At 40.0% G+C, this 27958-nt stretch overlaps 1 protein-coding gene across 2 annotated transcripts; it reads right to left on the bottom strand.

Moving 5' to 3' along the window:
- Positions 1–324: 324 nt before the first annotated feature.
- On the bottom strand, positions 325–27958 carry ITGB2 (integrin subunit beta 2). 2 transcript variants are annotated; one of them, XM_063317789.1, is made up of 15 exons: positions 27899–27958; positions 25324–25412; positions 18629–18809; positions 17666–17836; positions 15870–16111; positions 14838–14993; positions 13607–13702; positions 13385–13474; positions 11441–11581; positions 9558–9745; positions 8420–8664; positions 7668–7887; positions 5095–5300; positions 4028–4194; positions 325–2687 (listed from the first exon to the last, which is right to left on the bottom strand). In XM_063317789.1, the coding sequence occupies exons 1-15, from the start codon at positions 27954–27956 to the stop codon at positions 2622–2624; spliced, it is 2316 nt and encodes a 771-aa protein (XP_063173859.1). In that variant the 5' UTR covers positions 27957–27958; the 3' UTR covers positions 325–2621. The 2 variants fall into 2 exon arrangements, with proteins under 2 accessions (XP_063173859.1, XP_063173860.1); XM_063317790.1 differs by lacking the exons at positions 18629–18809; positions 27899–27958 and having other exon boundaries at positions 25324–25388.

Here is a 27958-nt window from a genome sequence, read left to right as displayed (position 1 = left end):
AACTGGTGAGAAGATGCTATGATGATTGGTAGGTGGATGGGTCAGCAGGAAGAGGCTGAGAAGATGGGGGGAGGGTCACAGTTATGAAGAATAGTGGCAGAAGAGAGTATGTACTAGGAAGATAAAGGGTACATTTGAGTCAGTTGTTAATTCTGATTACATGCCTGAATCTCTTATATATAATACCAGTTGAGTCTTCTCCTGTTTGCCTTTAAACTTATGAAGATTCTATCTTTCATAATATAAGGGGAAATAAAATTGATAGCAAACAACCGTTTTCAAGCCTTAGACATAGTCCAACAAACAAGGCACACTTGAGCAGAATTTGAAATGGGGCATGAGCTTTATTGGTAGCAATGTATAGTTGACAAATTGCAAGCATGGGTTACAAATTGATATGGCTTTAAGTAGTAGAAGTTTTACTGATTTCAATGATGCATTAACAACATTTGTCAAGTACCTTACTAAGTTCCTGGAAACTGCATTGAGCCAAAATTTTGTCAAAACAATGGTATGCGCGTTGTGACATCACAATGCAAGTTCTGCTCCTTACATACGTATGTGAGCGAGAACTGCAGTGCTAATACGAACGGGGAGAGTTTAGGTTGCAATGATCATTTTGCCGTTTTCCCTCCCTATGGATGCCCACACCAGGCATCTTGGAAACTGACAGATTTTAATACATAGTGCTAAAGTGACTCCTGATTACCTTGTTTCATCGCGGTTGCAATCAGCTTGCCTGATTCTCCGATTCTTTGAAGTGCCCATTCCTGCACTTGACTTTGCTCTTGGTTGTACTGAAGGCCTTATGCATGATTTAAAATCAATCTGTTCTTTTTGTGTTAGAACTACAGAGGGTTTTTTTACCCACAAGGAAGTTTAATTCATATACCATTCTGTTAATTAAAATTTCTTAAAATGATTTGTGACAATACTATTCTTCATTTAACATCCAGAATTTGTGCTATCATGCCAGCAATTGATGGCTACAATGCCAAAAATTAGGGATTTACATACGTCAATAGATCAAAAATGAAATACACAGCTTTCAGATATCTCACCTACCACCATGTCTCATACAATGGCTGGATTTGCATTTGCTTATATCCTGGGAATTCAACTAATTTAACCACACTAATTAAAAAAAAATAGCTTAATGCAATGTGCAAACCAGGACAGAACTCTGTCCATGCATCTCATCAAGTCATAATATGGTTTGCCTGATTTATGACTTAGCATGTTGTTTGAATCCAGATTTATTCAACAGTCCAAAGAAAAGCTATCTGATCACAATTTGTGGGCCTGTCAGTATTTTTTCAGTAGAAGGAATCCCTATATTCAACAGCTGATATAGTTGTTCATGTTAAGCTTAAACCAGAAAATGGAAATTACCACTTAGTCTTATCACTCCCTGGGTAGTTCTTTTGGCAAAACCTCGTTTTTCTGGACTAACTTGGCATTCTGAGTAGTGAAAGAGAAATGCAAGTACATTTTTGCCAGTATGTTACAACAGTCCTGTTCCTGGGGCTTGAACGGCTGACCGATATCCACAAAGGACATCCGGCACTTTTTGTAACTCACAATCACGGAAGCTCATCCTCTGTTTGGGGTGTGTTCTGGCCATGCCCTGAGCTCATAATCTGCTCCCCAGAGCTCTCAGATCCCAGGCTGCTGATATAGCAGCAGGTGAATAAAAGGCTTTATAGATTTTTCAGTTCATTTGCTAATAACCTGAGAACTGTCCCTTGCAAGACAACACCACATTTTGGGTTTACTGGGATAGGACCCCACAGAGCTTGCTGACGTACAATCATGATGAGCCAAAGCCCTTTTAGACTACTACGTAATTGTCATTATTTTCAAAAACCAATGTTCTCTGACTACCCACCTGGTTTTGTAAACCACAAGACAAGCATGCACATAGGGACATATGGGAGATCTGCATGGAAAGAGCAGCACTAGAAATGGAGCAGTTTAAAGCAAAGGGATTGAATGCTGATTGGCTGCTCCACTCTGATACTCTCTCCTCTTTTTTGGAGTCCCAGGAAAAACAGTTCACAGTGCAAAATATTGGAGCTCTTTGAGAGATGGGTGGAACTGCAAATGCTCGTGAAATGAACAAATCAGCAGCACGCGTTGTTTTGAATCCAGCCTCATGCCTATTTGGGGATGGTCATTGCCAGGTTGTGGTAGGGCTCATCATGCTCTCACGATGTGCCTCACCTTAAAACAGGCCTTACGGACAGCAAAATGACTAACTAAAATAACTCCCTGAGTGGCAGTGGGCAATTCTGTTTACATGTGGTGATGTAGCAGGCCTTTAATAATTTCCCAAACCAAAATCTAAATCTCCACATGTTGAGCGGGCGATGAATGGAGGAGACCCAGTTGCTCTGAGCGCTTCATCTGAGATACGCACTTAAGTTCTCTAGCACTTGGGATTCTTAAAAAAAGGTTAGAATGGAAGCATGCTGCAAAACCCACAGAACAGTTTTCTCAAAATAACTGCTGCTGCACAACAATAACGGCTGATTGGAGAAAGCACCATGGCAAATGGTTTCATCTTCCGTTCCTCTGCTGAAGAGTCTCGTGGTGCTTTGCGCCGTTGCTGAAGCTTCCCTTCACTGGCCGTTAAACCTGGGGTTCACCACAGTGGTAGTGGCACTCTTGAAGAGAGGATTGTCAGCCTGTCAATGAAACACCAGAGACACCTTTAGCTGCTGGTAATGCCAAACCTTTCAAGAGCAGATCAGGATGCAGATGGATAACCATAGATTGTCCCTCTGACAATGGGCTCTCTTAACAGCTTGACAAGACCCAGACTAAACAGCAGGAAGATGCAGTGGCAATGCGAAGACCATTGTTATTTTGAGGAGTTAGTTGACATATGTTGATTTTCTCCCTCGCACAAGATGATTAGAATTTATGTTGAGTTATGCTGATGTTTAATTGGCTTGTTTTTATTTCTGCTTGGCATGAGGAGGGGGGAGATAAAACCACAAGATTGTTTTTTGTAAGCACAAGCCCACTCCTCCAACAGCCCTCCAGAGAGTGTGAAGTAGGAGGGGAGAGATAAGAGAAAAACCCCAGATTGTTTTGTTAAGCACTAGCTTATCTGTAAAACTTCCCAGGCTTTTGGATGATGTTATAGATAGTGTTTTTGGGCCTTGGGAAGCTTCCTAGTCAAGGTCAGATCTCATAGCTTGCAACCATGGAAACATGGTCATGAAGTTTGAGGGCCAGACTTTGATACAAACTCCTAGGCTCGCTTTTGGGGTTTGGGAGCTTCTGTACAGATCCAGTGCACTGGGTGCTGTAGAACAATTTTGCCACCCTAGGGGCATTCCTGTTGCCTTGGTCAGGAGGCTCCTGGCAACATAAAAGGGATTGGGTATCAACTTGCTTAGATATGTTATGATTTCTTTCTGTATGCTGTGCTTTTTTATACTTTTGTTTAATCTGCCTAAACTGTGTTTCTGGTTTAAACTGTGTTTCTGTTTAACTCTGTTTGCTTAAGTTTATAATAAAGATTAAAGGTTCTTTATCCACTGGCATGTTTATTGTCTCTGGATCTAAAAGAACCAATTGCCTGAGCACCTGATCACTGCTGGACACTTGGCAGAACAGAAGAAGACAGGACTATTAATGACAAAACCTCCAAACTGATGCTATAAAGAAGCCATTATCTCCAGATAGCATGTTTTAAATCAGGGATGGTGATTCTCCAGATGGGGCCAGACTATCATTCTCAGAATGTTAGGAGCAGTAATTCAGCAGTATCTGGAAGGCCCCAAGATGTCTGCCTGTTTTCAGTGCATGGAAATTTTAGTGTTTTCAACATGTGACCTAGCGCCATCTCTCTTATTTAAATATTTCCTCCATATTTATGTGAAGCCATTTAAAACGCCCATCCAAGCACACCAAGCCAAATCAATTACTTTGATTAATAACTCAAACAAAGGAAGAAAGAGATACAAGGATGTCTTCTCCTTCCTTTATACCTCTCCGCAAGGGTTAAGCACCTTACCTCATTCCATTTAGCCTTGGCCTTCTCCTTCTCAAATCTGTGATACTCTCTGCGATCAATCAGCTCTGCCACTAGCCGCCAAGCCATGAGGAGGAGGAGCCCAATAAGAGCCACTCCAGCAATAGTGCCCCCCACTATGGCTGCAATGTTAGGTGGTTGGGGGCATTCTAAGAAGAGAAGAGAGAAAAATGATTTTAAAAAACATGTGCACTTGACCGAGCAACAAAAGTGCAGCTATGTATGAATATCTGCTGTTATGCATTACATGCTAGTAGTAAACACGCCTAAAATGGATAAAGATGAGGCAGAATTCTAAAAATATACATATGTTTTCATTTTTTTTCTACACAAAGGACAGATCCTGAATCTCCATATAAGATTGGTAGAAGCTCTTTAAAGGCCACAGATTTTTTCAGTGGTACCGTACAGCATCCCATCAGGGAGCTACCCTAACTTGTTGAAAGGGGCACAACTTGATGTCGCTCTGCTTAGGGGCTTTCCACCCAACCCTACCTAACTCTGACTCACTTGTTCCTATAGAGTCCTCCATCACAAGGAAGAGAAATCCTCATAACAGGGTTTCTCAACCAGGGTTCCATGGAACCCCAGGGTTCCGCAAGATGTCACTAGGGGTTCCCTGGGAAATCACAATTTATTTAAAAAATTATTTCAAATTTGGGCAACTTCACATTAAAGCGTTTCATTCTTTATTTTTAGTTTAAGAACACTGTTATATGCAGGCCTACACATGAAACAAATACAATAATTTTGTAACTTCTGGCCTATATTTGAGCCTGAATGTGCAGGGGTTCCCAAGGCCTGAAAAATATTTCAAGGGTTCCTCCAGGGTCAAAAGGTTGAGAAAGGCTGCCTCATAAGGTCCTCTCAAAATCCTGAGTAATACAAGCTGCCTCTCTTCCCACCACTTACACGGTGAAGGGCAAATTAAGATCTGCTTCTGATCCTGGCTGTGCCCAACAACTGCACAGCACTAACGTCATTTCTAGTCAAGAAATATTAAAATGGAGAGCAGATGTTAGTTTTTGGTGATGTGGCACTAAGCATACCTTTCTCAGGATTGAATGTAATAGAATAGTGCTCTTCTCCATCAGTTTGAAACATTGTGTAAGTGATCCAGCAATTCTGTGAATCCTTTTCCTTGCATTGTTTACTTCGTGGTGGCGCTTTACTTTGAACAGTAATATTTGCACAAGCACGAGAGCAATTCTTCTGAAATGGGCCACTCCCAAAGGCACGACATTCAACACAGGAACTAAAAAAAGCGAACAAGAAGCAAACTTTTTCTTTAAAAAGTTTCATAATAGAACTATGATGCAACGGATCTATATTCAATGTAGCGTATTGTAAATGAGGAGGATGTAAAGCTGAGAGAACCCAGACTTGTTCAAACACATACTGTATAGATTCTGTGTCAAGGGGATGACAAGTCTGATTTAACCTCAAATAGGTGAGGTCTCCCTGGGGGTTAAATTAACTCTCCCTGGTCAATCTGGTATGGCAAACTCTTTACTGGGGAAAACTGACACTGGGATGACATCCTAATGAGACTCCTCACAAAACAGTCCCTTCTAGGAACTCCCATCTCTGCCTCTTCAATAATTTTCATCTGCCATTACCAACTGGATATGCACATGCAAAAAAAAAAACAACTCAAAAGGGATGGGATGGGATGGGTAAGACCCCTCTGAGCGTGAAGTAAATTGCTAAGTCATCAGGCTATAATTCACTAATTAACCAAATATTGTGTTGCTAAATTTATTCAAATGACATAAAAGAAATCATTTGGATATCCAGTTGAAAAACTTGCTGGAGAATTGTTCTAACATTTAAACAGCCTCAAATCTCATTAATGATTATTAGAATGAACAGGTTTCTGATAGGTTTCAAAATCACTTCACTGAGTCTTTAAAGATCAGCAGATTTTCTCTTTGGTCTCTGATGAAACAGATTAAAAGTGAACCTTGGATTGGGGCATTTGCATGAAATCGACAGGCTTATCTTCCCCAGAGTATTTTCAGTCAGCTCACATTCTGAATCATTGGTCTTATAATTTTGTTGGAGGCAGTACACTGAGTAGATGGGCCTTCGATTTTTTCCAGCCCCATTTTATTGCTAGTTTGTAGCTTGTCATTCTCTATTAGCTCTAGGGTTACATCTGTTAAAGGGACAAAATTACCATCCCATTGACTAGCCTGTGATCTGTCTAAAGTATTGATGGACTTCTTCAGTTCCATTTTTTAAATTGCAAACCAGTATATTCACTGTTGGCTGATCAGATAAGTTTTTAGAATTGTTTCAGGTCTTATCAATGCCTCCAAGGTCTTTGATTTTTAACAGAACAATGTGAATTTGGATCTGTACTTCTAAATCAAAGCCCTGCTTTAAATATGAATGTATAGCTGCTAAGAAAACATGAATTAGTATGCAATAAGAGTAGGTCTGAAGAAGTAGCAGCAGCCTAGCAATCAATGTTGCTGTGGAAAGACAGTACAAGGAATCCCTTAAACATAAAAAAGCATAATGATGTACAAAGCTTGGCAGTAACTTGCTCCAACTATGAAGAAGAGATATACAATTAAATTTTAACGTATGATAGGTCCATAGTAGAAAGCACTTATTCATCATTGGTTCTTTGTAGACACATTTCTATGTGGAATAGAAATGTCTGTGTGCAAGTGAGATGGAAGGACAAGAGCTGCATTCTGCAGCACCTCCTGCTTGCAGGTGTGCCCAAGAGGTAATGGAGATTGTTAATCCCCAAACCCAAGAAGGAGGAGGAAGTGGAAATCAGGTGACCCATGTGACATCCCACAAGTGCATAGAGATGCGTTTACTAGAAAGACCCCCTTATGCTTATGAGACAATGCTGAGTTGACCCCTCATAATTCCAACAACAATTACTACCACAGTTACTTCCTCAGAGGTTAAAAGTTCAGCTGACCAGATTAAGGCAGGAAAGGCCTCAGGTGGTGTCAACATTCCTATAGTTTTAATAAATGGTAATAGTGATTGGTAAGTACCTGCTCTAATAATTTCATCTGCATTTATAGATCAAGATACTTATGTGCCCAAAGACTGATGGACTTTAGCAACACTAAAGGGGAGAAACAAAGCCAGTCAGGTATAGTGGTTAAGGCACCAGGCTAGAAACCAGGAGACTGGGAGTTCTAGTCCCACCTTAGGCCTGAAGTGACTTTGGGCCAGTCACTCTCTTTCAGCCCTAGGAAGGAGGCAATGGCAAACCACTTCTGAAAAACCTTGCCAAGAAAACTGCAGGGACCTGTTCAGGCAGTCTCTGAGAATCAGAAATGATTGAACAGGCTAAAAAAAAAAGAGAAGTGTGCAAGCAAAATGTTTACTGCAGCTCATCGTGTCTCAAGTTCCTTGGGTACTTGTACTCTCAAAAGGTTTCTGACAGTGCCTTCAACAAAGGCTCCTAAGTAAATGTAGAAGTCATGGAATAAGAGAGTATGTTATTTTAGGACCTCATAACTAGTTACATCACAATTTGTTTTGCCTTAACCACTACACCAAACTGGCTCTCTATATCACAAATAGCAAAGTGAAATTAAGTGATAAGGAGATGGATCAAAGTACAGGATTCCCTCACATCACTTACATATAACTGGCACAGGGAGATGGACAACTTGGGCACTCTTCACATAAAGGGGGCTGATATCGTCCATTGCATTTGCATGTATTGCACTGACATTCCCCACGGAGGCTGCACACATTCCCATTTTTATTCACGCAATTTTCTGTTGAAGATATGCATTGACAGGCCGTGCCATCAAAGCCTGTTTTACATTTGCATTTCCCACAGTCACAGATTCCTTGTTCTGCAAAAAGATATTGGAGAGGTTAGGACAGAAAGCATTTCTTGCATCTATCATTGACACATAACACACAAATTATCTAGAAGGGTTGCTAAGTTAAAATGGAGGCCGGCACTCTGCTCCACATGGCCGACATTCTCAAGTGATCCACTGTAGGTACCGGAGTCCTGGAGTTCTTGGCGTCACGTGAAAAACACCGCAGTGATCCTCTATGCAAGAAGAGTTTGTCCCTGACAAATTAGGTGTTGAAACACTGCAAAATAAACAACGTGCTAAAGGAAATAGTCAATATTTATTCATAGGAGGAAAAAAAATTATTCCAGGTATATTGGTATCAGCTGACTTACTTCCAAATTATGCAGTCCTGATCAAAGTGCTATTCATATAACTCTTTGTAAAATGCAGAAAGATAACATAGAGTATGTAATGGAAATGATATGCTTTAGAGCTTGTAGTAATAATGTCTGGAGCAACAGTATCAGGCCAGAAGAGGTAAATTCATTATTTTTGTATTCTGTCTTCATCAGTCACTTACTGTCCCCTCCGCACACTTGACCATTGTGAAGCTCACAGTTCATGTTGTCACACTCACAGAAGGAACCATAAATATGCTTTTTGGTATCTGCCATGGTATGGCAGATGCATTGTCCGCACACACAATCGCCCAGGCCAGAACAAATGACTGAAGCATTGTCCTTTCGACAACTTTTTTCCAGTTCCTTCCTGGTTTTGCCTCCAGTCTCACAATCACAGTTCTTTCCAATATAGCCAGCATTGCATCTATTCAACACCAAAGAACAGAGTTAACAAGCAACATTAGTCTGAACATCCTTAATTTCAACTACAGTCTCCTTTACCTGTATTTACAATCCATTGCTACACAGGCTGCATCTCATACATACTCATTAAAGAGGGATGCCCGCTGGCATTTACTTCTGGATGGATGGATATGGAATTATTCTGCGAGTTTCTTTTTATTCAGGATCCAGCCTATGGGTGTGTCTGCCACTCAGACTTATGTACAGATTACATAATTCTTCTCAGGCTACCATTTGATTTCTCCTGGAACTACCTCAAAGTCTTGAGGCAAGTACTAGATTTCTAAGTATCTGCAATCAGGTATTTCTTATTTCCAGTTCTTTTCATAAGTTTCTGTTTAATTTTTTTTTAAGTTTCTGTATAGTATGCATGTGTTAAAAAATGAAAAATTGCCCAGACAGATTTGTGAATTTGATAAGAAAATTATTAAGTATGAAATATTTGCCAGTTTGGTGTAGTAGTTAAGGCACCAGGCTAGAAACCGGGAGACCGTGAATTCTAGTCCTGCCTTGGGCACAAATCCAGCTGGGGGACCTTGGGCCAGTCCCTCTCTCTCACCCCTGGGAAGCAGCCAAGGGCAAACCACTTCTGAAATCTTGCCAGGAAAACTGCAGGGACTTGTCCAGGCAGTCGCCAGGAGTCAACACTGACTCGAAGGCACCGGAAAAAAAAAGGTACTTTTTTTTATTGCTATTCATTGTTCCCAGGTTAAATTCCTTGCCTTGGAAAATTCAGGCAAGCATTTCTGTTTTCTGTAAGAAGAGCTTTTGATTGATAGACGGCATGAAAATATAGATGTACCATACATACGCTGGCAAATATTTGGTTTCTATTGCTAAAATAGTTAAGATTACCTGCAAATCCCACAGTCTATAATCCCTTGTCCATTGCAATCGGATTTACTTGGTATTTCCTCATCACATTCACAGTTGCACCGACTGCGCAAACGCACAGTGGTGAAGTCTGTGAAACCAAGAGGCTGGAGAGTAAGAGTCTGATTTCCAATGCAGGAAGTCGCTGTAATTTTCACTTGGAAGGTAATCTGTAAGAAAAAAAAGGGCTGCTTAATCTCAAATGACTTTTAAAATAATGAGGACTATTGAAGAGCAAAGTTCTTCATTAGTTACTTACCTACACTACTTACAAACTATTTTTCCAGAACGTCACTTGGTTAAATAAAAGTAATACATCACAAATAATCATAGTACCATATGAAATCAATGAAACTCTACTTACAAAAACAATGTACAAGGCCAAATTAGATACAGTATGCCTTAAAAATAGGTTCTTAAATTTAAACATTAATGTATATCCATATTGGCATGTCTGTGGATTATTTTATAAAAAGTGGTCAGAGGGTACCTGATTTGGACAAAGAGTGTGAAACAGGGAATGGATATACTGTATGCATACACAGAGGCAAATACATAATCAGCATATGGAGCTAGTATATAAAGGTAAATCAGGATAAGGTATAATGTGCAAAAGCAGGAATTTAGTTTCTATTTATTTCTTTATTTAATATCCTGCCTTTATTATTTTTATAAATAACTCAAGGCAGGGAACATACTTAACAGTCCTCCTCCTGTTTTCCCCACAACAGCAACCCTGTGAGGTGAGCTGGGCTGAGAGAGAGGGACTGGCCCAAGGTCACCCAGCCGGCTTTCGTGCCTGAGGCGGGACTAGAACTCTCATACCACACCTGATTGGCTCTTGGGCTGAGAGAGAGGGACTGGCCCAAGATCACCCAGCCGGCTTTCATGCCTAAGGCGGGACTAGAACTCTCATACCACACCTGATTGGCTCTTGGGCTGAGAGAGAGGGACTGGCCCAAGATCACCCAGCCGGCTTTCATGCCTAAGGCGGGACTAGAACTCTCATACCACACCTGATTGGCTCTTGGGCTGAGAGAGAGGGACTGGCCCAAGATCACCCAGCCGGCTTTCATGCCTGAGGCCGGACCAGAACTCTCAGTCTCCTGGCTTCTAGCCTGTTGCCTTAACCACTAGACCAAACTGGCTCTCTAGCATGGCTTCTCATTCAGCAGATACTGTGATATTTAGCAGATACCGTGATTTGTTTTTACATACGAATTGTAATACACCCTAATTAGTGATAAACCACACCAACCTCAAATCCCTATTTGTTCTTTGGAGTGGGGAGGGTTGCCAAAAAGACTGGTTTATTTAACAGTCTTGAGCTATAGATTAATCAGTCCGTCAATTAATGAGCACTAGTTAGAGAGAGACAGACAGACAGACAAACAGGGGAGATACCTTGAGTACCATATAAAAAACTGCATTTTGTTCTGTTCTGTTTCTCTTGAGCAGGAGCTGTATTTTGGAAAATACAATTGCTGCCACACATATACAAAAGCAATTTCAATGCAGATTGTCTCCAGGTGTAACACTCTATTGAGAATTCGTCTGCAAGGGAGTCAGCCACATCTTTTAAGAAAGGGGGTGCCACAAATAATTTTACGTCAACTGCATTGTTTTAAAAAGAAGGAATGGGAAGGAATTCTAAGCAGAGCATAGTATCTTTTCAGTTCAAAGGAAAAACATCACAAACTTTTCAACAGAATCTTTAAAAGCTTTGATGAACAGGCTTATAAAATAAGTTAGTAAGTAAGTAAATACCATAAATGATTCCTGAAATGGAGAACTGGCCTTTTCTTTCCATGTACACTACAGTCAAAATACTTTTCAACAGAAACAATGTATGAATTACCCCCTACCTCGTTATTTATTTTTACATTGTCACATTCCCCTCTTGGTTGATCCTTCGTATGTATTTTATTAGGGCAGAAGGAATCATATGAGATTTTGATGGAGCTTGGCACAGAGCTATGTTCCAAAATAATTTTGGAAGACAAATCCTAAAATGAAATAAAAATAAAGTTGTTGGAAGAATGGAAGACTGGAACTTATGTATTCATAAATCTTATTATTCAGAGGAAAAGCAAAATACTATTGTCGGTAAGTTCACATAGACACACTTCTTACGTATAGAATAGAAAAACAGAATCCTTGAGAAAAACAGGGCAGCTAAAAGGAATCTCTTGGGTTCATTTTCCATTGCAATGGATCTGAAGGCTTCTCCATTCTTCATAAACCTGTCATGTAATCAGCCTGGTATTTAGATGAACAAGTAGAGGTAAGATTAAAAAAGATGTACACTAAAACTTGTATTTTGTGCCTTCCTTTGTGTTAACATTATCCAAGTGACTTTAGCTCAGGATTTCTGTTTAGATTGCATTTTGTTCTAAAAAAAAGTTCCCAAACTGGAAGAAAATGGAGGGACAGCTCAGAACAAATGAGACTTAACTGTTTTGTGTGACTCTATGAATATTTTGATTATGGAGAGTATTTCCATTGAGAAATAGCAGGTAACAACACCTAGTTGACCTTGGCTACTGTATCTCAGAAGCTACACAGGGTTAGTCCTGGCTGGAATTTGAATGGGGGACCACCGGAGAATTCCACGGCTGTTGGCTAGCTGGGGAAGTTGAAAAAAAAAAAACCCAGAAGAGGGAAATAGCGAATAACTTCCATAATGATGCCAAGAAAACTGAATGGATACAGTCACTAGGAGCTGAGCTCGATTCAAGAATCCTGTATATTTATGTCCACTGATTAAGTGAAATTTCCCTGAGAAATAGTGTAAACTCTGACCCAATCTTTACTGGGGAATCACTTTTTAATCTCCGACAAAACCTGGCTGAAACCTAGAAAGAAGATACCACCCTCACCTCCAGCTAATTTAATCAAACAACCCAAAAGAATTTTGGTGTCATTCTTTCTGATAACATCTCTTAGAGTAGGTGATGACCCACTGATGCAGCTAACTGCTACCTTCTTACATAGTCTTCCAAACCTAGAGACAGCCACAGCAACATTTGTTTCTTGCAAATGGCTGGATTTTTCGTCCCTGTAATGAACTCATTGTTCTCTGACTTGGCAAGCAAAATGGCCAAGATGGCTATAACTTTCCTAGCCAACAATCGTTCTGCTTTTGCTTTTGCTGCCTGACACTTTTTAGTAATTTAAATATATTTCCAAAGAGCAAAACAAATAGCTGACTCAATCACCTCTTAAAGAAAAGTGGGGTGGGCAATCTTTTTCACTGCAAGGGCCACACCAAATCCTTTGGGGCCACACCCGCGCATGATGGATGCATGCAAATGCACACCAAGGTATTTCACTGTAAATATTCACACATAAAACACATAAAACACACACTCTCTCTCTCACACACACATCTATAAAATGTTTACCATACATAGGAAATTACACACACAGATCTCCCTTGCGCGTGCACACATACAGACACACACACACACCTCCTCGACACCCAAAGACCAGCTTTAAGTTCCTAGACTGGAAGGAAAGTGGAAGCTATTATGCTTCTTTAATCCCACCACTGACAAAGGACATTACTATTGTTAAGTCCTGGATTGGGAGAAAAGGAGAAGCCATGAGATTTTCTGTTTCCTCCCTGCAAGAGTGACCTTCTGCAGCATGCCGGTAAGTAAGCGGATTGTCAGGCTGCCTGGAACTGAGAGTCAGACAGATGGACAGAGACAGACCTGATGGGCTGCAGGCGGCTTCCAGGGATCCTATACAGCCTATGAGCTAGAGGTGGAATTAAGTAAGGTAGGAAGATTGTTAATAAAACTTACATCATAAGCCCGCTGGATGAGTTGAATTATATTATTTGAATTCTCCTGCAGTTTTCCTACGGCAGACTTGGGGATCATCTTGCTCAGTTTCTACCAGTAAAGAACAAATATACCAAAAGTGTTATCTGAGAATCTTTCATGCAGCCTATTACCATAACAACATTTGCTTTGTTCACATGACATAATTTACAAAATCTTCTATTTTACTGGAGATTTACTTACTTCGTATGTATCATACACTTTACTGGTAACAGCAAAAATGGGCTGGATATTGTTTTCTTTAAGTTTTTGTATCAAGTGACCAACAGAAGGATAGTCCTATGGAACCAAGGAAACGGTGTGAGGGCTCTCTTTTCAAATCAGTACAGATGATAACCTAGCCCATGCACTAAATCTGACCCAGCTTTTGGACAAGAAATCACCCTGCCTCAGTCTCAGCCTGAATTTTTCATCTGGGCAGTACAAATATTATTTGGTTCCCACTGCACCTCTCCCATATTTTCCCACTTTTTTTTTTCTCCTCCCACCTTTTCGTTCCACAAAAGTCCACTGAGATGGAAAAGATGAAACAATTGCTGAATGTTTACTTACTGCATTCATAGCAGTATGGATGCCTTGCTGTGTCCTACTATTTTATTCTCCCTCTCCTGCGCCATGTCATGGACCTGGTAGCTCTAGCGCCATCAGTCTGAGAGCAACCCTGGCCTTGAGTGACAGAGCATCAGGTTATGAGACCTCTTGCTCTACACGAGGATTGCTGGCAGAACCTGACCCTTGCTCATCTTGTAGCTCCTGTTGTGAACCATCTTTTCTTCAAAAGAAGTTATGGAATGGCCAACAGAGGGAGGGGACTGTGGTGGGCATGTGTAGACAAGGGTTTAGAAGAAGTGTTTTGGACCCTGCCTGAGCCACAGGGCAGCAGCTTTCTGCTATTCACTAAAGCCATCCATTTCTTTTCAGGGCTCCCGGGCGGAAGCCTAAAAAATGTTGGATGGCTTTAATGAACACAGAGAGGTTCTGTGTTCACACAAGGTCCACAGTACTTCTCTTCAATAATTTTTGGCCTGTCTACAGCCCTACTACATTTTAATATTTTGTCTGCTCTTTTTTATTCCATGGATTTTCTTTAGGCAGTACACCGTGTGTGTGTTTTTGGGTGTGTGTGCACACATGCAGACACATGTACATGTCATTCTAAATATATAATAGAAATAAATATGTATACAATTGCATAATTAGATGTAAGAAAAAACAATATAAAATCTTGCCCTTAATTACTGCTGCTTTGTAAATCATGTTTTTATTGTCAAAATGTTTGGTATCTTGATTCTCATTTCTAGAGGCAGAACAGTGCAGACCAGCAGTTCTACATGGAGTCCAGCCCAGCTCTAGATTGAAACAGCAAAATACTTACCATACAACAATACTAGCGGGGAGCTACTTGAGCACTTACATATTCATTGCTCTTTTTGTACATATTTTCCTCCAGGTGGCATTCTCCATCAAAAGGCGTTAAAATGGCTCCAAGCTTACCATCCCCGGCAAAATGGAAACCATCATCTGTTGTGTACACCAATAAGCGAGTCACATTCTTCCAGCCAATTTTACTCTGGATTTTAAAGCAAAACAGATTTCAAACTAGTAATAATTATAACAATTATTGATGCAAGAAGGAACATGATGAATCAGTCTGTCTCAATTTTTTGATCTAAGACAGGCAAGCCTGTCTACTGACATAGCTTTACCAGATGCCTATCCAGCTGCTAAGGAAGGATACTCGGCATTCAGTCTATTCCCTTCCTGACCTCTTCTTCTTCCAAAAGAGTTCTTCATGAAACTAAGCTATTGTGTCCTGACTTACCCCCAGGCTGTCTTCAGTGACAGAGATATGAAGAAAATAAATGTGAGGCATTTCTACTTTCTCTTCTTCCCAAAATCCTCAGTTGAAACTCAGTGAGTGTGTTTGTTGAAACAACAACAGAGCAACCCCACCTCAGGAACCATAAAAAAAACCTTACTTTCTAATAATTCTTGATGCTGATATTTGATGACCTTAAGAAGCTTTAAATAAACATCAAGGTATGATTTTTGAAGTCAAAAGATTTGGCTTCTTTTATTCATTCCAGAAAAAAAAGCCTGAGCAGAAGACAAGTACTAGTATTAACAACTGAGCAGCCCCTGTGGAAATTCTGGACTGTTAATTATGCTTAGTTGGTCACTTTTTTATTGCAAGCTGTTTCAGTCGTCCACACTGACCACCAGCATAATATAAATGTAAATAATAATATGATATCATGACAATAGTGGCATTTATATGGGCTTACTGTATATCCATGGGCCTGAACAGGAAATGTATTTGTATAGAATTCATGCAAAAGTAGCATATATAGGAAATATTAAGTTAGGGAAAACCATCTTCCATTTTTTGACCGCAAGAGGTCATCAATCAATTATATTTCCACACAATAGTGGTCAGGAGACTTACCCCACATATAGCAGCCTGCATCATGGCATCAAGTCCACCTTCTGGTGCATCAAGATTCCCTGATATGTTCTGCTTTCCTACTTCTTCTTGAAAACTCTGTACATCATCAGTGAGGCTGAGCACATGCCTGAAAGCAAATGGTGGCTGGCACTTGCTCTCCTTGGTTGGGCATGGATTCTGGAGCTTCTCTGGGTGTGTGTTTACAAATGGCAAGACAGTCTTATCTACAAAGGCACCAAAACCTAAAGCAAAATAGGGAAATATTACTGAAAACTAGTCAACTTTGCTGAATATGAGGGTGTGTATGGGAGAACCATAAATCATTGCAGGGATATATAATTAAAAACAAAACTACAGCAGAGAAAAAAACAGGACTGTAAATGCAATTATTAAAATTATAAAGGGATATCCTTTGATAATTAGATACAGTTGGAATAATATATATTCATGTCATCACTATATTTCAATAATAGCTATTTTCCTTAGATATAGCTGTTGTGCAAAACAGAAATTACATGATGCTTTCCCCTTAGAAGTACAATTCCCTCTCATTTTCTACTAGCTTCTGTCCTTCAAGGAGCTGCTTTGGTGATACCAACTGTCTTAAGAAGAGTTTGGCTGGATTGCACCCAGTTGATGGCCCTCAGCATAGCCTGAGGAAGTGAATTCCACTGTTGCATTAAGTAGTATGTGCAGCACTTTCTTGATTTCCCCCAACTTTTAGTTTATTTGTAGGACCTTAGTTTATAGTATGATGTGAGAAGATGATTTCTAAGGCTACCTCAGAAGGCTTTAGTGCTGATCTCTCAACAGTATCATGCCCCTGTGTTCTTCCGGACCAACTGTCCAGAATCTCACTTTGCAAAACTTCCATTTTACAAACTGAGATGCTGGAGCTCCTTGGTGCTTGGGGCAGGCTGGTTTCCCTTTGGCATTTCCACTTCTCCATTGCTGACAAACTACAAATCTTGGTACTATCCCACTGGGCTTTTCAACCAGCAGGGGTATGTTTCATTATTTTCTGGGAAAAATAATCCTGGTGAGGTGAGGATGGGGCAAGTATGTGTAGTGCCACTAAGCGGCTGGTCTGGCATTCCTACCACCAGAAGAAGCATTAGTTGGCCTTGGTGACTGACTGTCCATAATGGCTGAAGTGGGGGCCAGTGCAGGCCACTGTGGGAGTAAACTTGAGGGCTTCAAGAGCGGAAACTATAGTAGCACAGAAGTGCCCTGAATCAGGAAACCCAAAATAATGTAATCCTTCTTTACAGGAATGTTGCTCCAGAGCCCTAGTCTCTTATTTCCATGGTTTGGCATCTTATCTGATATAAGTTAAGTCTGCAGAAAGCTTACTACAAAATGTAGTTGTATCTAACATTACAATTCTAAAAATGGATATTTCTTCAAAACCCCTAATGCAAGACTAAGAGCTGTTAACTATGATATGAGGAATGCCAGTCTCACAGTAGCGAATTTCTCAGTGGAATCTTAGTAGCCGGAAACAGTTGGAAGAACAGAGACTCATTCAAGTCAAACTTACTCCTGGGTCACTGCATGGACACAGCCATGCCATTTTCTTGGCAGCAATATGAAGCCATTTGCCACGGCTACCACCTGGGATTTTCTTTTGTGCTTTCTATCTAACCAACAGCCCTAGATTTCAGGGTGGTCTCTCACTGAACACTGGCTGGGCCTGACCCTTATTAGCTGTTTTTCAAGATCAGCTAATGTTGGTTAGGTGCTTCCACCTGCTGTGACAGAAGCCAGTTATATATATTTTAGAAGAAGGCACGTACCTATCCGTGCACGTTTGGTAATACTTTGGAGAGCTTTAAGGAGATCCCCTCCTAATTTCTTCACGATTTGCAGATCATCTTCCATAGAGAATGAGAGGTCCATCAAATAATACAGATCTATTGGATAATCCTCACCACGACGGAATGTCACATTAAAAACAGCAGGTTGTTCTATTGGTAAAAGGGAAGAAGATGAACATTTGCCCTAATCTTACCTCATCTCACAAAGCTAGAGATCTTCTCTGAGGTAGGGGAGCGCCGGCTGAGTAGCTGATTGTAAGACATGTGAGAAACCCAAGAAAGTAGCAGGGACAGAAGAAAACAACATGGTGGTCATGTGGTGACCAAGGCGTGACAGAATGATAAAAGAACGCATCACTGGAGTTACCTAAGTCCCAGGGCAAGATACAGAGTGTGAGGACAGGAACAGAGGAACAGAGTGAGAAACACACAGAATGAAAGGGGGACATGGAATATTTGGGAGAGAAACAGAGAGCAAGCCAGCAACAGTTGTGCATATACATATACAGGTCACATGCATACCTGCCATCCTCTTTAATTTGCAAAAAAATTTATATGGGATATACAGATCAGAGATACAAACTCTGAGAGACGCATATGTGTTTTATTATAGTGAAAACCAGGCCATCTTAGAGTAGATAATTGAAATTGATGAGATTGAGGTTAGCATCCATTATTGTGCCTGGCTGGCAGAAAGGCATGGTGAATTAACTGCCCTGGGAAATAGCAGTTAGTCATGTTGTTTAAACAGGGCTGCTGAATGAGAAAAACCAAAATGCCAATATATTTGAAGCTGGAGCTATAGAAATTTTCTATAAAAAAATACCTGTAAAGAGGCAGAAAAAGTCACATGTGTGTCATATACCTTTCTATCCTAAAATTACAGTCATCCCTTCTAGCCATTTCCTAATCCTCTGATTTGAGGTTAAAATTCTGAGATACCTGGTCTTAGATGCAGTCGCACCTCCTCTGGGTAGATTTGTTTATTCTTGTTTGGCTGATCAGAAGAAACAGGGCGAGCAAAGCTTTTTGGAAAAATAATATTCCCATCACATCCCTTCTCAAGGAGCTGTTGGTTTGTGTCACATCGAACAGAATCTGGTTCTCCTGCTTTTGAGAAGTTCTGTATTTTTTAACAAAGCATAAAAATAGCTAATAAGATTTAGATATTGGGTGGAATTTATTTATTTATTTATTTAAATCCATTCAGACACTGCCTGGATGAATCCCTGCAGTTTTCTTGGCAAGGTTTTTTGGAGATTTTTGATAGCCAGTTTGGTGGAGTGGTTAAGGCATCAGGCTAGAAACCAGGAGACTAGGAGTTCTAGTCCCGCCTTAGGCACAAAGGCCATCTGGGTGACCTTGGGCCAGTCACTCTCTCTCAGCCCTAGGAAGGAGCCAAGGGCAAACCACTTCTGAAAAACCTGCAAAGAAAACTGTAAGGACTTGTTCAGACAGTCTCTGAGAATCAGACACGACTGAACAGATTAAAAAAAAATTGGATAGAGGAATAGAACATTTCACTGTTAGAGGGCATGCTTCTTGCAATCATCATCATCATCATCATCATCATCATCATCATCCCAGAAAATCCCAGCATCTCTGGCTGGGTTACAAACTGTTTAAAACATTAAAAAACAAGTAACAGTACAAGAAACACAAAACAAATAAACACAATGGCAGAGAAACAAACCTGAATGGGAACAAGGGAAAGGAAGAAAAGGGGCATCAATTGTTCTCACCAAGATTTGGGCGAAGAGCCATGTCTTCAAGGCCCTTCAAAATACCAGTAGGATGGGGGCCATTTGAATCTATTATTAGAGTAATAATAATAACTCCACTTGAATTCACAGCAATAAAAAAGTAGCATCTCCTTCAAGTTGAATTCAGTTCTTAGAACTTCGTGACATGACCTACAGTTTTCTTGACAACAGTACGGAAGGGGTACAAGACTGCATTTTTTAAGGATGCTTTTTCATCTAGCCTAACTCACTGTGTATGTCAGTACACTGCATCTTCCTCCTAGTCAGTGAGCTGTGGTCAATAGTATCTTGGCTTGCAAGCCTATGCCTCAGGATTCCTAGCTTGCGTAGAGTAGCATGAACATGCCAAACTGGGCATTAGTTGCCCTTGTGGCATACTGGCCAAAATGTGCCAAAACTAGCTGACACTGTCCTTACCATTAACAGGAAATTCTGCAGTGGCTCAGGTATGACTGACCTAATCTACTTTTATTTTTTTCCTTCTTCTAAAAATTCCTATAAAAGCCTTGATTGACCAAAGCTATGATGGGCACTGCAGATGAACATTCATGGGCCTACCTTTTGATGACCAGTGGTGTATATAGATTGTGATGTGGAATGTAAAAGTATGTGGTAAAGAGCATGAATTAATAAATGAAAAGAGAGAAAATAGGTATTTTATATATTTTGAAATAGAGATGAATGAAAATAATCTGATCTGTGGAGTCCTTGGTGCTCTCTGAGCCTTGTTGTTTTCTTGCAGACATTTCATTGCCAGCCTAGGCAACATCTTCAGTGCATGAAACGTCTGCAAGAAAACAACAAGGCTCAGAGAGCACCAAGGACTCCACAGTTCAACGCTGAGCTACGAATATTTGCTTCGATTGGAATCTGATCTTGTGGAGTGTGGGTGATCTATGCATCCATAGAAGTGAACATGTAGGTTTAATTATGAATTAAAAGGCTAAAATGTAGTTTAGAAAATATGAATTGATATTAGCTAGATTGCTTTTGGGGGGGGATTCATGGAGTGAATCTATGAGCCATGTGAATTCATAGACTGGTGATGACAGTTGCATATTACTTTCCAGTGAATGGTGATAATGAAACAACCAGGCATGGATTTTTGGAACAATCACAATGTTCTCACAAAATATGATCTGGGGGAAAAGATGTGAATGAATGGGAGGGAAGGGAACAGGACAAAAGAATATTAAAAAGTTATTAGCTATTCGGAGGCTAGAGACTGAATGAAAATAGTGGTTGTCTGGTGATTATTTGCTTAGCTTAGCAGAGCTAAGCAAAAGCTCTGTTTGTTTTGATTAGGTAGTTTAAGTATAAGCCTATTCATGACTGAAAGGAATAAACCTAAAAGCATGATAGTTTGGATTCTTTATGATGAAAGATTGAGAGACTTAGAGAAAGATGCAAGGGTGATGAGAGGTTCTGGATATGGGACAGATTGTTTTTTTGGTAATGTCAAGAATTGGCTATTGGGAAAAAATGAACATGGAAAAGAAAAAAGAAAAAAGTCAAAGAAACTAAAGTGAAAGTAGAAGATGACAGGAAAAAAAATACATGTCCTCCATGAAAAAGTATTGGAAGATACTTTTTCCATTCATTCTGTTGGAAAATAATCTTCAGCATGGAAGATTAATCTATCTTCCAACAGAATGAATGGAAGTTAGACTTCCGGTGAGGGACATGGCTGACTGAACAGCTGTGTCCGCAAGCTCTGAGGACAGAACTGACAGCAGCGGTCCTGTTTTGGGCTCAGGCAGGCTTTTTCCTAAAGCCCAAGAGCGATTTCACGGACAAAGAAAACACTCAGAATATCCCATCTGCCCTCTGGAACGGTGACTTGCAGCCTGAGAATCGCGAACAGTGTTCGTGCCGATTGGGTAAGAGCTGCTGGGAGGCAGGGACGTCACCATTTCCAAGCTGCGCTGTAGCCTCAAAGGACATTAGGTCAAGCCACCTCATTTCTAAATCACCCAATTTATATTTTTTTAAAGTTATGTACCGTAAGAGAGATTTTCTACAGCAAGGAGAAATGATCTCTCTTGGTGCTTGTCATTATTTTTGGGATTAATTAAAAAAAAATTTTTTTTTAAGCTCTGGCTTGTTTTTCCATTTGGATATTGAAGAGGATTGAGAATAAATAATTGTCTCCCTGCTATTATTTTTGTATTGAAATTGAAGGATTTAACATTTTCTTTCACACTGAATCTGCTGTTTTGAATCTTCAGTTTTCTGTTCACTTTCCCTGGGGCTGCTTGTTAGGATACTTTCCCTTATGTCAACAACTTTTGGAGATTTTTCCATTAACTCGTTAACTCCTACGTTTGCCAGTCAAGCTATTCTGCAACATACGTGGGACATTGCAGTAAATATTAGCTTTAAAATATTACATCTGGCTGAGGAGGTTGTGGAAGAAGTTGATTCTAGTGAAGATGGAAATGTTTCTACCCATAGTGAAATTGAAGCTCTTGTTGTGCAAGATGACCAGATCTTGGTGCTTGAAGGAGTTAAAAGAACAGACTGAACTGCAAATCACAAATGCAGTTGTTTTTTTGATGGAATGTTATGGGAAAGAAGGGGCTCTGTTATGCGGGAGGTTTTTTATTGAGAAGTCTGAGTTTCCAATGGGGGCAGTTGGGCTGTGATTTCTGTATGAAAAATGCCTCATGTTTATGGAGATACTGTATGTAAATGCTTTGGTTTATTTTGAGGTGGGGTAGAGAATTAAGAATATTTATTTGGATTGATATTAAGGCTTGTATGACTTCATCTTTCTTTAATGATTTGGATTAAGATTTACTGGATTGCCTTTAAGGTTTATTTTACTTTTAAGATGTATAAGGTATAATAATAGTTGCTTGGTTTTAGGTTTAATAGGTTAAGATTGTTATAGCATTATTAATTATAAAAGTAAACAATTTAAATGTTTTTATAATTTGATTTTTAGTATAGTGGACAGAAATATATAGAATAGCGGTATTGTGGGGAAGTTGATTTGGAGGTGTATATCTATATTCTTTCAATGTAAGGGGAAGGAGCAATTGTGTTTAGTGATTTTTTATAATGTGCTAATGGAATAATTTATAGAAATAATGTGATCTTGGTCTGATATAGAGCAAGGGATTGATTATGGAATTTGCTGTATATTTTTGTTGTTGAAAGTCGGAAGTCACCTCTTTATGTAATCTTCAAAATTCTTTTTTCTTGTGATTCACACTTTTTTAGTTTTTTTTCTTTTTGTAGTTTTTTGTTTTGTGGTTTTTATCTTTGTTTCAAACTTAATAAAATTCTTATTAAAAAGAGAATGAATGGAAGGTAGATGTGAGAGTAAATGTTAGATTTACTAAGTAGCACAGGCTTGAAAATTAATAGATCAAAAACCAACCAGCTTGTGGTAGAAGAGAAAGTGGAATGAAAAATTAGGAAAAGTTAGAATAGATAAATAATGTGTAGACCTTAGTAGAATGTTCATTACATATGGAAAATGGATGGGAAAAAAAAGACATGCAAATGTGGGTAGAAAAGTAGTGTAGTATGTTGTCTGTTGATAGCAATGAATCTTTAATGAAAGAAGTGAAAATGGTTGTGTATAAGAGCATGCTTCTACCTATTTTGTGTTATAATTGTGTATATCGGGTAAAATATTAAAAAGGATTGAATGTGGTGGGAATGGGGTACTTAAATGTGGGGTAAAACAAATCTAGATAGTGTCTGAATGGGTGATTAATAAATACAAAAGTGAGTGAGAAATATGAAATAAGTACATTAAGTTGGTTTGGCCACATGGAAAGAATGAATGAGGCTTGAACCAGAAAATAATTATATGAAGGAAATGTGAGTGGGTTGAGAGAAAGGGAATGACTGAGACAGTTGTGGTTGGATGGAATTAATAAGTCCCTGAAAATGAGAAAAGTGAGAATTCTGAAGAACAAAAGGAAATGTATGAAGGCAATGTATATATATGTGGTAGAACCAAGGATGATGTTGGCATAAACTAGATTAGATTTCCTTTTCTTTCTCTTTTCTTTTGCCTTCCATTTCTTGTACTTACTACTCCTTACTTTTTTGTGTGGGCTGTGCATAACATGGCTTACCTCAAAAGGAAACAATGTGGTGGACGTATGTGTGCAATTTAGCCTCCGCTAGATTTCTGACGTCTCCCACACACATCTAGCCAGATCTGGCCCAGCTCAGCTTTCTGATATGTGCTAAGATATGCAGTTCAAATTAAGAAGACCTTAAGTTAAGGCCTGTAGTCTTGTTAAAAAACACATCTGGCAAACCTGGAAAATACCTTCACCTGAGGTACCGGAGAATTATAGCACGTCAGAAAAGACATACAGGTGACTTTATTTGGTACTTTTGCCAAGTATCATGTGGGAACTCATGGGAAAGGAAATATTACTTCTTCAAGTCAGAAGCAGTTGAAAATGTACATTTACAGGATTTATTCCAAAATACCAAGTGTGACACAAAACAATTACAATTTCTCTGGTCTGTTAAGAACGGCCTTTTAGAAGACACTTGTATATAAATATATACAGAATGTTTAAAGCTTCTTTCTTTCTGCAATCAATAAAGCCTATTTGTTAATATCTTCCTGACAAAAGATTCTGCTCCTTTTTAGTGGAAAAACTAAACATGGATAGGAATTAGAAGAATCTTACAGATTTTCCATGCCACAAGCCCTTCTATTTCCCTAGCCTTTAAAGCACTCATTTAAGACCAAATCAGAATACTTACAGCACTGTAAACATGGGCATATTTATACTGTTGTGTGTTTAGAGCAGGGCTTCTCAACCAGGGTTCCGTGGCACCCTAGGGTTCCACGAGAGGTCACTAGGGGTTCCCTGGGAGATCACAAATTATTTCAGATTCAGGCAACTTCACATTAAAGAGGTAAGTTTCATTCTTTATTTTGAGTTTAAGAACACCGTTAATGCACATATGCGGGCCTACGCATGAAACAAATATAATAATTTTGTGATTTCAGGCCTATATTTGAGCCTGAATGTGCAGGGGTTCCCAAGGCCTGAAAAATATTTCAAGGGTTCCTCCAGGGTCAAAAAGTTGAAAAAGGCTGATTCAGAGTATGAAGACAACACCCAATCAAAACTAAACTATGCTCCACAATAAGAGGGGAAATTGTTACAGTTCCTCCTCTTGCAACATTTATTTCTATATGCTTGTCTGGTGGTTTGCACATGCAGTCATTCCTTGGGATTAAGATGAGTGTGAGTGTAAGGAAAGACTGCAAAACAAACAAACAAACAAAAGTAAAGTATTCAAATTAGAATCAACAGAAATATCCAGAGTCACTTCTGTACTTAGGAACCAACTATGCTAAGCATTCGTTTTCTGTCCCAAAACAGAGTTCCCTGCAGACGTGCCAAGTCCTTCAGTGGATATGTAAGGAAAGTCTGAGTATTGTGGACACAGACCTTTTCACGCCAATGCTGGCCCTTTCCATCCGAAAAGCAATGGCATTCTGCCAATTTATTGGTTCCATTAACAGCAGCTATAAGAAAGAACATTACAGTATGCTTGCTTCCTCATCCCTAGAATATAGTATTGTGAGAGATGGGTCAGAGAAGGCCAGATACTTCCAATATTAAAAAAAAGATACAATTCTTTTTTTAGTATTTTCAGACTGCAAGATTGTATTTTCTTTTTTTAGGGCACAGTCAGCAAGCTTTTCATAAAACAGAACTTGATGTGAGCAAAAATTTCCACTCAAATTAAAAAACTAAAAAGCAACCCCAAATACTCAGACAGTTGAAAGGAACAAATTAAAAAGAGACGAGTAAAAGACACTTTAAAATGCAAGGTTTTTGTTTTTGTTTGTTTTTGTTTTTGCTTCTTTAAAAAACTTACCCGTTTCTTGCACCAGGCACAACCAGGGCCAGACTCAATGCAGTCCTGACATGTTTTTACATTGTATTTGGTACATTCAAGAGAAAATGCTTAAGAAGGAAGAGAAAGAAAAAGTTATAAAAGAGATATAATGAACAACAGACAAAGTAGAAATACACCAGATCCTTCCAGATATGGAGAAAAGTTCACCTTAGCAGCTACCTACAATCTGGAGGTGCATTTTGCCAAGCTGCCCCAAACTCCAGCTGCTCTACCGCTACTGAAACGATGTTCTTTTCCTTTTGTGGGCCTGAGAGCCTCCATGTGCTGCCTTTGCTTTGGGACTGGGACGGGACTACCTGCCTCAACCGCCATCCTGCCACCCAGCAACCTCCTGAAAGGTCCAAAAAGCTTGGAGACATTGATGTGGAGGAAGTTTAGCCACCATTCGCCACAGCTTGCAAATCCAGTGGATTGTAGCATAGCTGAACGCTGTGCCAAATAAAACAAAATAAACTTTGCTAGTTCATAAGAAAAATCTAAAACCAAGTCATGCAATACTTTTATTTTATCAGGACAGTCAAAGGTCCATGCAACTATATTCAAATTCAAGTTCTGAAACCGCCGTGGTGATCAGCAGGCCGTGCAGTGAAGTAATCTAGCTAGCCGTCAAAGCTTTCCTCCTCCCCAGCCAAGCCCCACCCCATGCCAAGAAGAGAGACTGCTGGAGGCTTCCCCCTGGCTGGTGATATTTGGTCAGCAGGGAAGCAACCAATCCCCACCCTTAACAATTCCTCTATACCATAAACAAGGACAACATAATTTGCTGGAATAATGACTTCCCGGTGGGAGGGCCAGATTTCTGCTTCTATATACACTGAAAGCATTTTCTCCATCTTTTCTATGGCTGGATTTCTAATGCACATAGTATTCATGGCAGACAAAGAGGTAGAATGCACCACAAATTTTATCAGTATTCTTCATTATTTTGCATGCAAGAGATTCACCAAGGTTAAAAGCTTGTCCTGAAGCTAAGGATCCTTCACTAGCTTCAGTGTGTTTCTAGGATTAGAGGGGTCCTTCTCCTCTTCCTTTTGAGTAAGGGAGTTGGGTAATGTATTGATAATTGTTTTGACCCCATAGTAACAGTAGTAGCTATTGCACATATGGAAGTAAGTGGGAAACAAGATGCACAACTTGAATAACATTTTCAGATCAGCCAACCTCAAAGCTAAAATCACTCTCTCAAAACTCACTGTCTCACCCTGAGGTGCTGCATATCCATGCAAAAGGGAAATTAAGCAAATGGTTTGCCCTTCTGCTCCCTAAACTACATCCTGATGGGAACATAGCCAACAACAGTGTCGTGTCAGGTGCATCATGTGAAGGAAATGTTAATTGCTCCATAACATAGCCAGGAAGAGTTGTTCACCAGATGGTAACCCAGCTATCAGAGCTACATTTGTTCAATACTCCTTGTACTCAGTCAAACCACTGAGAAGATATGAGTACAGGTAGTCCTTGGTTAACAACCACTTGTTCAGCAACTGTTCAAGTTGCAACGGTGCTGAACAAGTGGTAGTTATGACCAGTCCTCAAAGTTCCAGCTGTTGCAGCATCCCTGCAGTCACACAATTGCAATCCAGGTGCTTGGCAACCAGCTCACACTTATGAAAGTTGCAGCACCCTGCAATCATGAGATTGCCATTTGTGACCTTTCCTGCCAGCTTCCCACAAGCAAAGTCAGTGGGGAAGGTTGCAAGTCACTCCCACCACATCTTCTCCCAAGTAGCCCCCATGGAGTATGAGGTTACATGGATCTCGTACTCTGTAGCATGCTCGTGCTGCAGCAATCCCTCCACAGCCCACATGCACTCACTGCAGCGCCCCCTGCCTCACTCCGTAGTACCACCTGCCCTCTGGCCTGCTTGTGAGCTGCCCAGGACTTGCAACTTCCAGTCGGCTCCCCCGTTGACTTTGCTTGTGGGAAGCTGGCAGGAAGTCACAAGCTGCAGTCACGCAAGGTCCTCACTTAACAACCCATAAATTTCACTTAAAGACAGCAATGGGGACTGCCAGGATTGCCATCCCTAAGTGTTGTGGTCACATGACATCATGCTTTATGACTGTATCGCTTAACGATGGAAATTCCAGTCCCAATTACCATTTTTAAGCGAGGACTACCTGTACTCAGGAAAAACCTTCAGTAGTTTTGGAGATACATGGCCTGCAACATAGTTGATGCCCATTACTCCTTGAACTCATCATTTAAGAGACACAGCACCTTGACTGCCTTTGAAAGAAGTCTGGAAAACACTTCAGATCGAACACACAGGTTTTCTCTAGAATAATCCAGCTCTTTTGTTCATCGTTCTTTCTTCCATCTCTCAGCATAAGCTGGAATCCAGATGAATGAATGAATAATAGTCTCTCTGGATTGGTGTGGCTTCTTTTTAGAATGTGATGGGATATATTGGCCCTTCAGCAGAACCTAAGGAATTGGGCTTCTTTATTTCAGTGGTCTTAAGCATCTTCCTTATTCTAAAGACTAAGATAGTATGGCAGAATTGCATAGTAATGCCAAGTGCCAGCTTACCTGTTGTCAGCAACAGCAGCACAGCTCCAAAAAGCAAAATGAAGTATTTATGAAACATCT

The sequence above is a fragment of the Candoia aspera genome, chromosome 1, assembly GCF_035149785.1.
Source record: "Candoia aspera isolate rCanAsp1 chromosome 1, rCanAsp1.hap2, whole genome shotgun sequence".
NCBI classification, from domain to species: domain Eukaryota; kingdom Metazoa; phylum Chordata; class Lepidosauria; order Squamata; family Boidae; genus Candoia; species Candoia aspera.
Note: the sequence above shows the minus strand (reverse complement) of the source record. Positions and strands in the feature narration are given on the sequence as shown.

Coding starts and splice junctions, on each gene's coding strand:
- ITGB2 (XM_063317789.1), bottom strand. CDS start 27,956: ATGTTTCATAAATACTTCATTTTGCTTTTTGGAGCTGTGCTGCTGTTG. Junction 17,837..18,628: donor GCGACTGCATCTAAGACCAG/GTATCTCAGAAT, acceptor TTTTACCAATAG/AACAACCTGCTGTTTTTAAT. Junction 16,112..17,665: donor TACCAAACGTGCACGGATAG/GTACGTGCCTTC, acceptor ATTTTGCTTTAG/GTTTTGGTGCCTTTGTAGAT.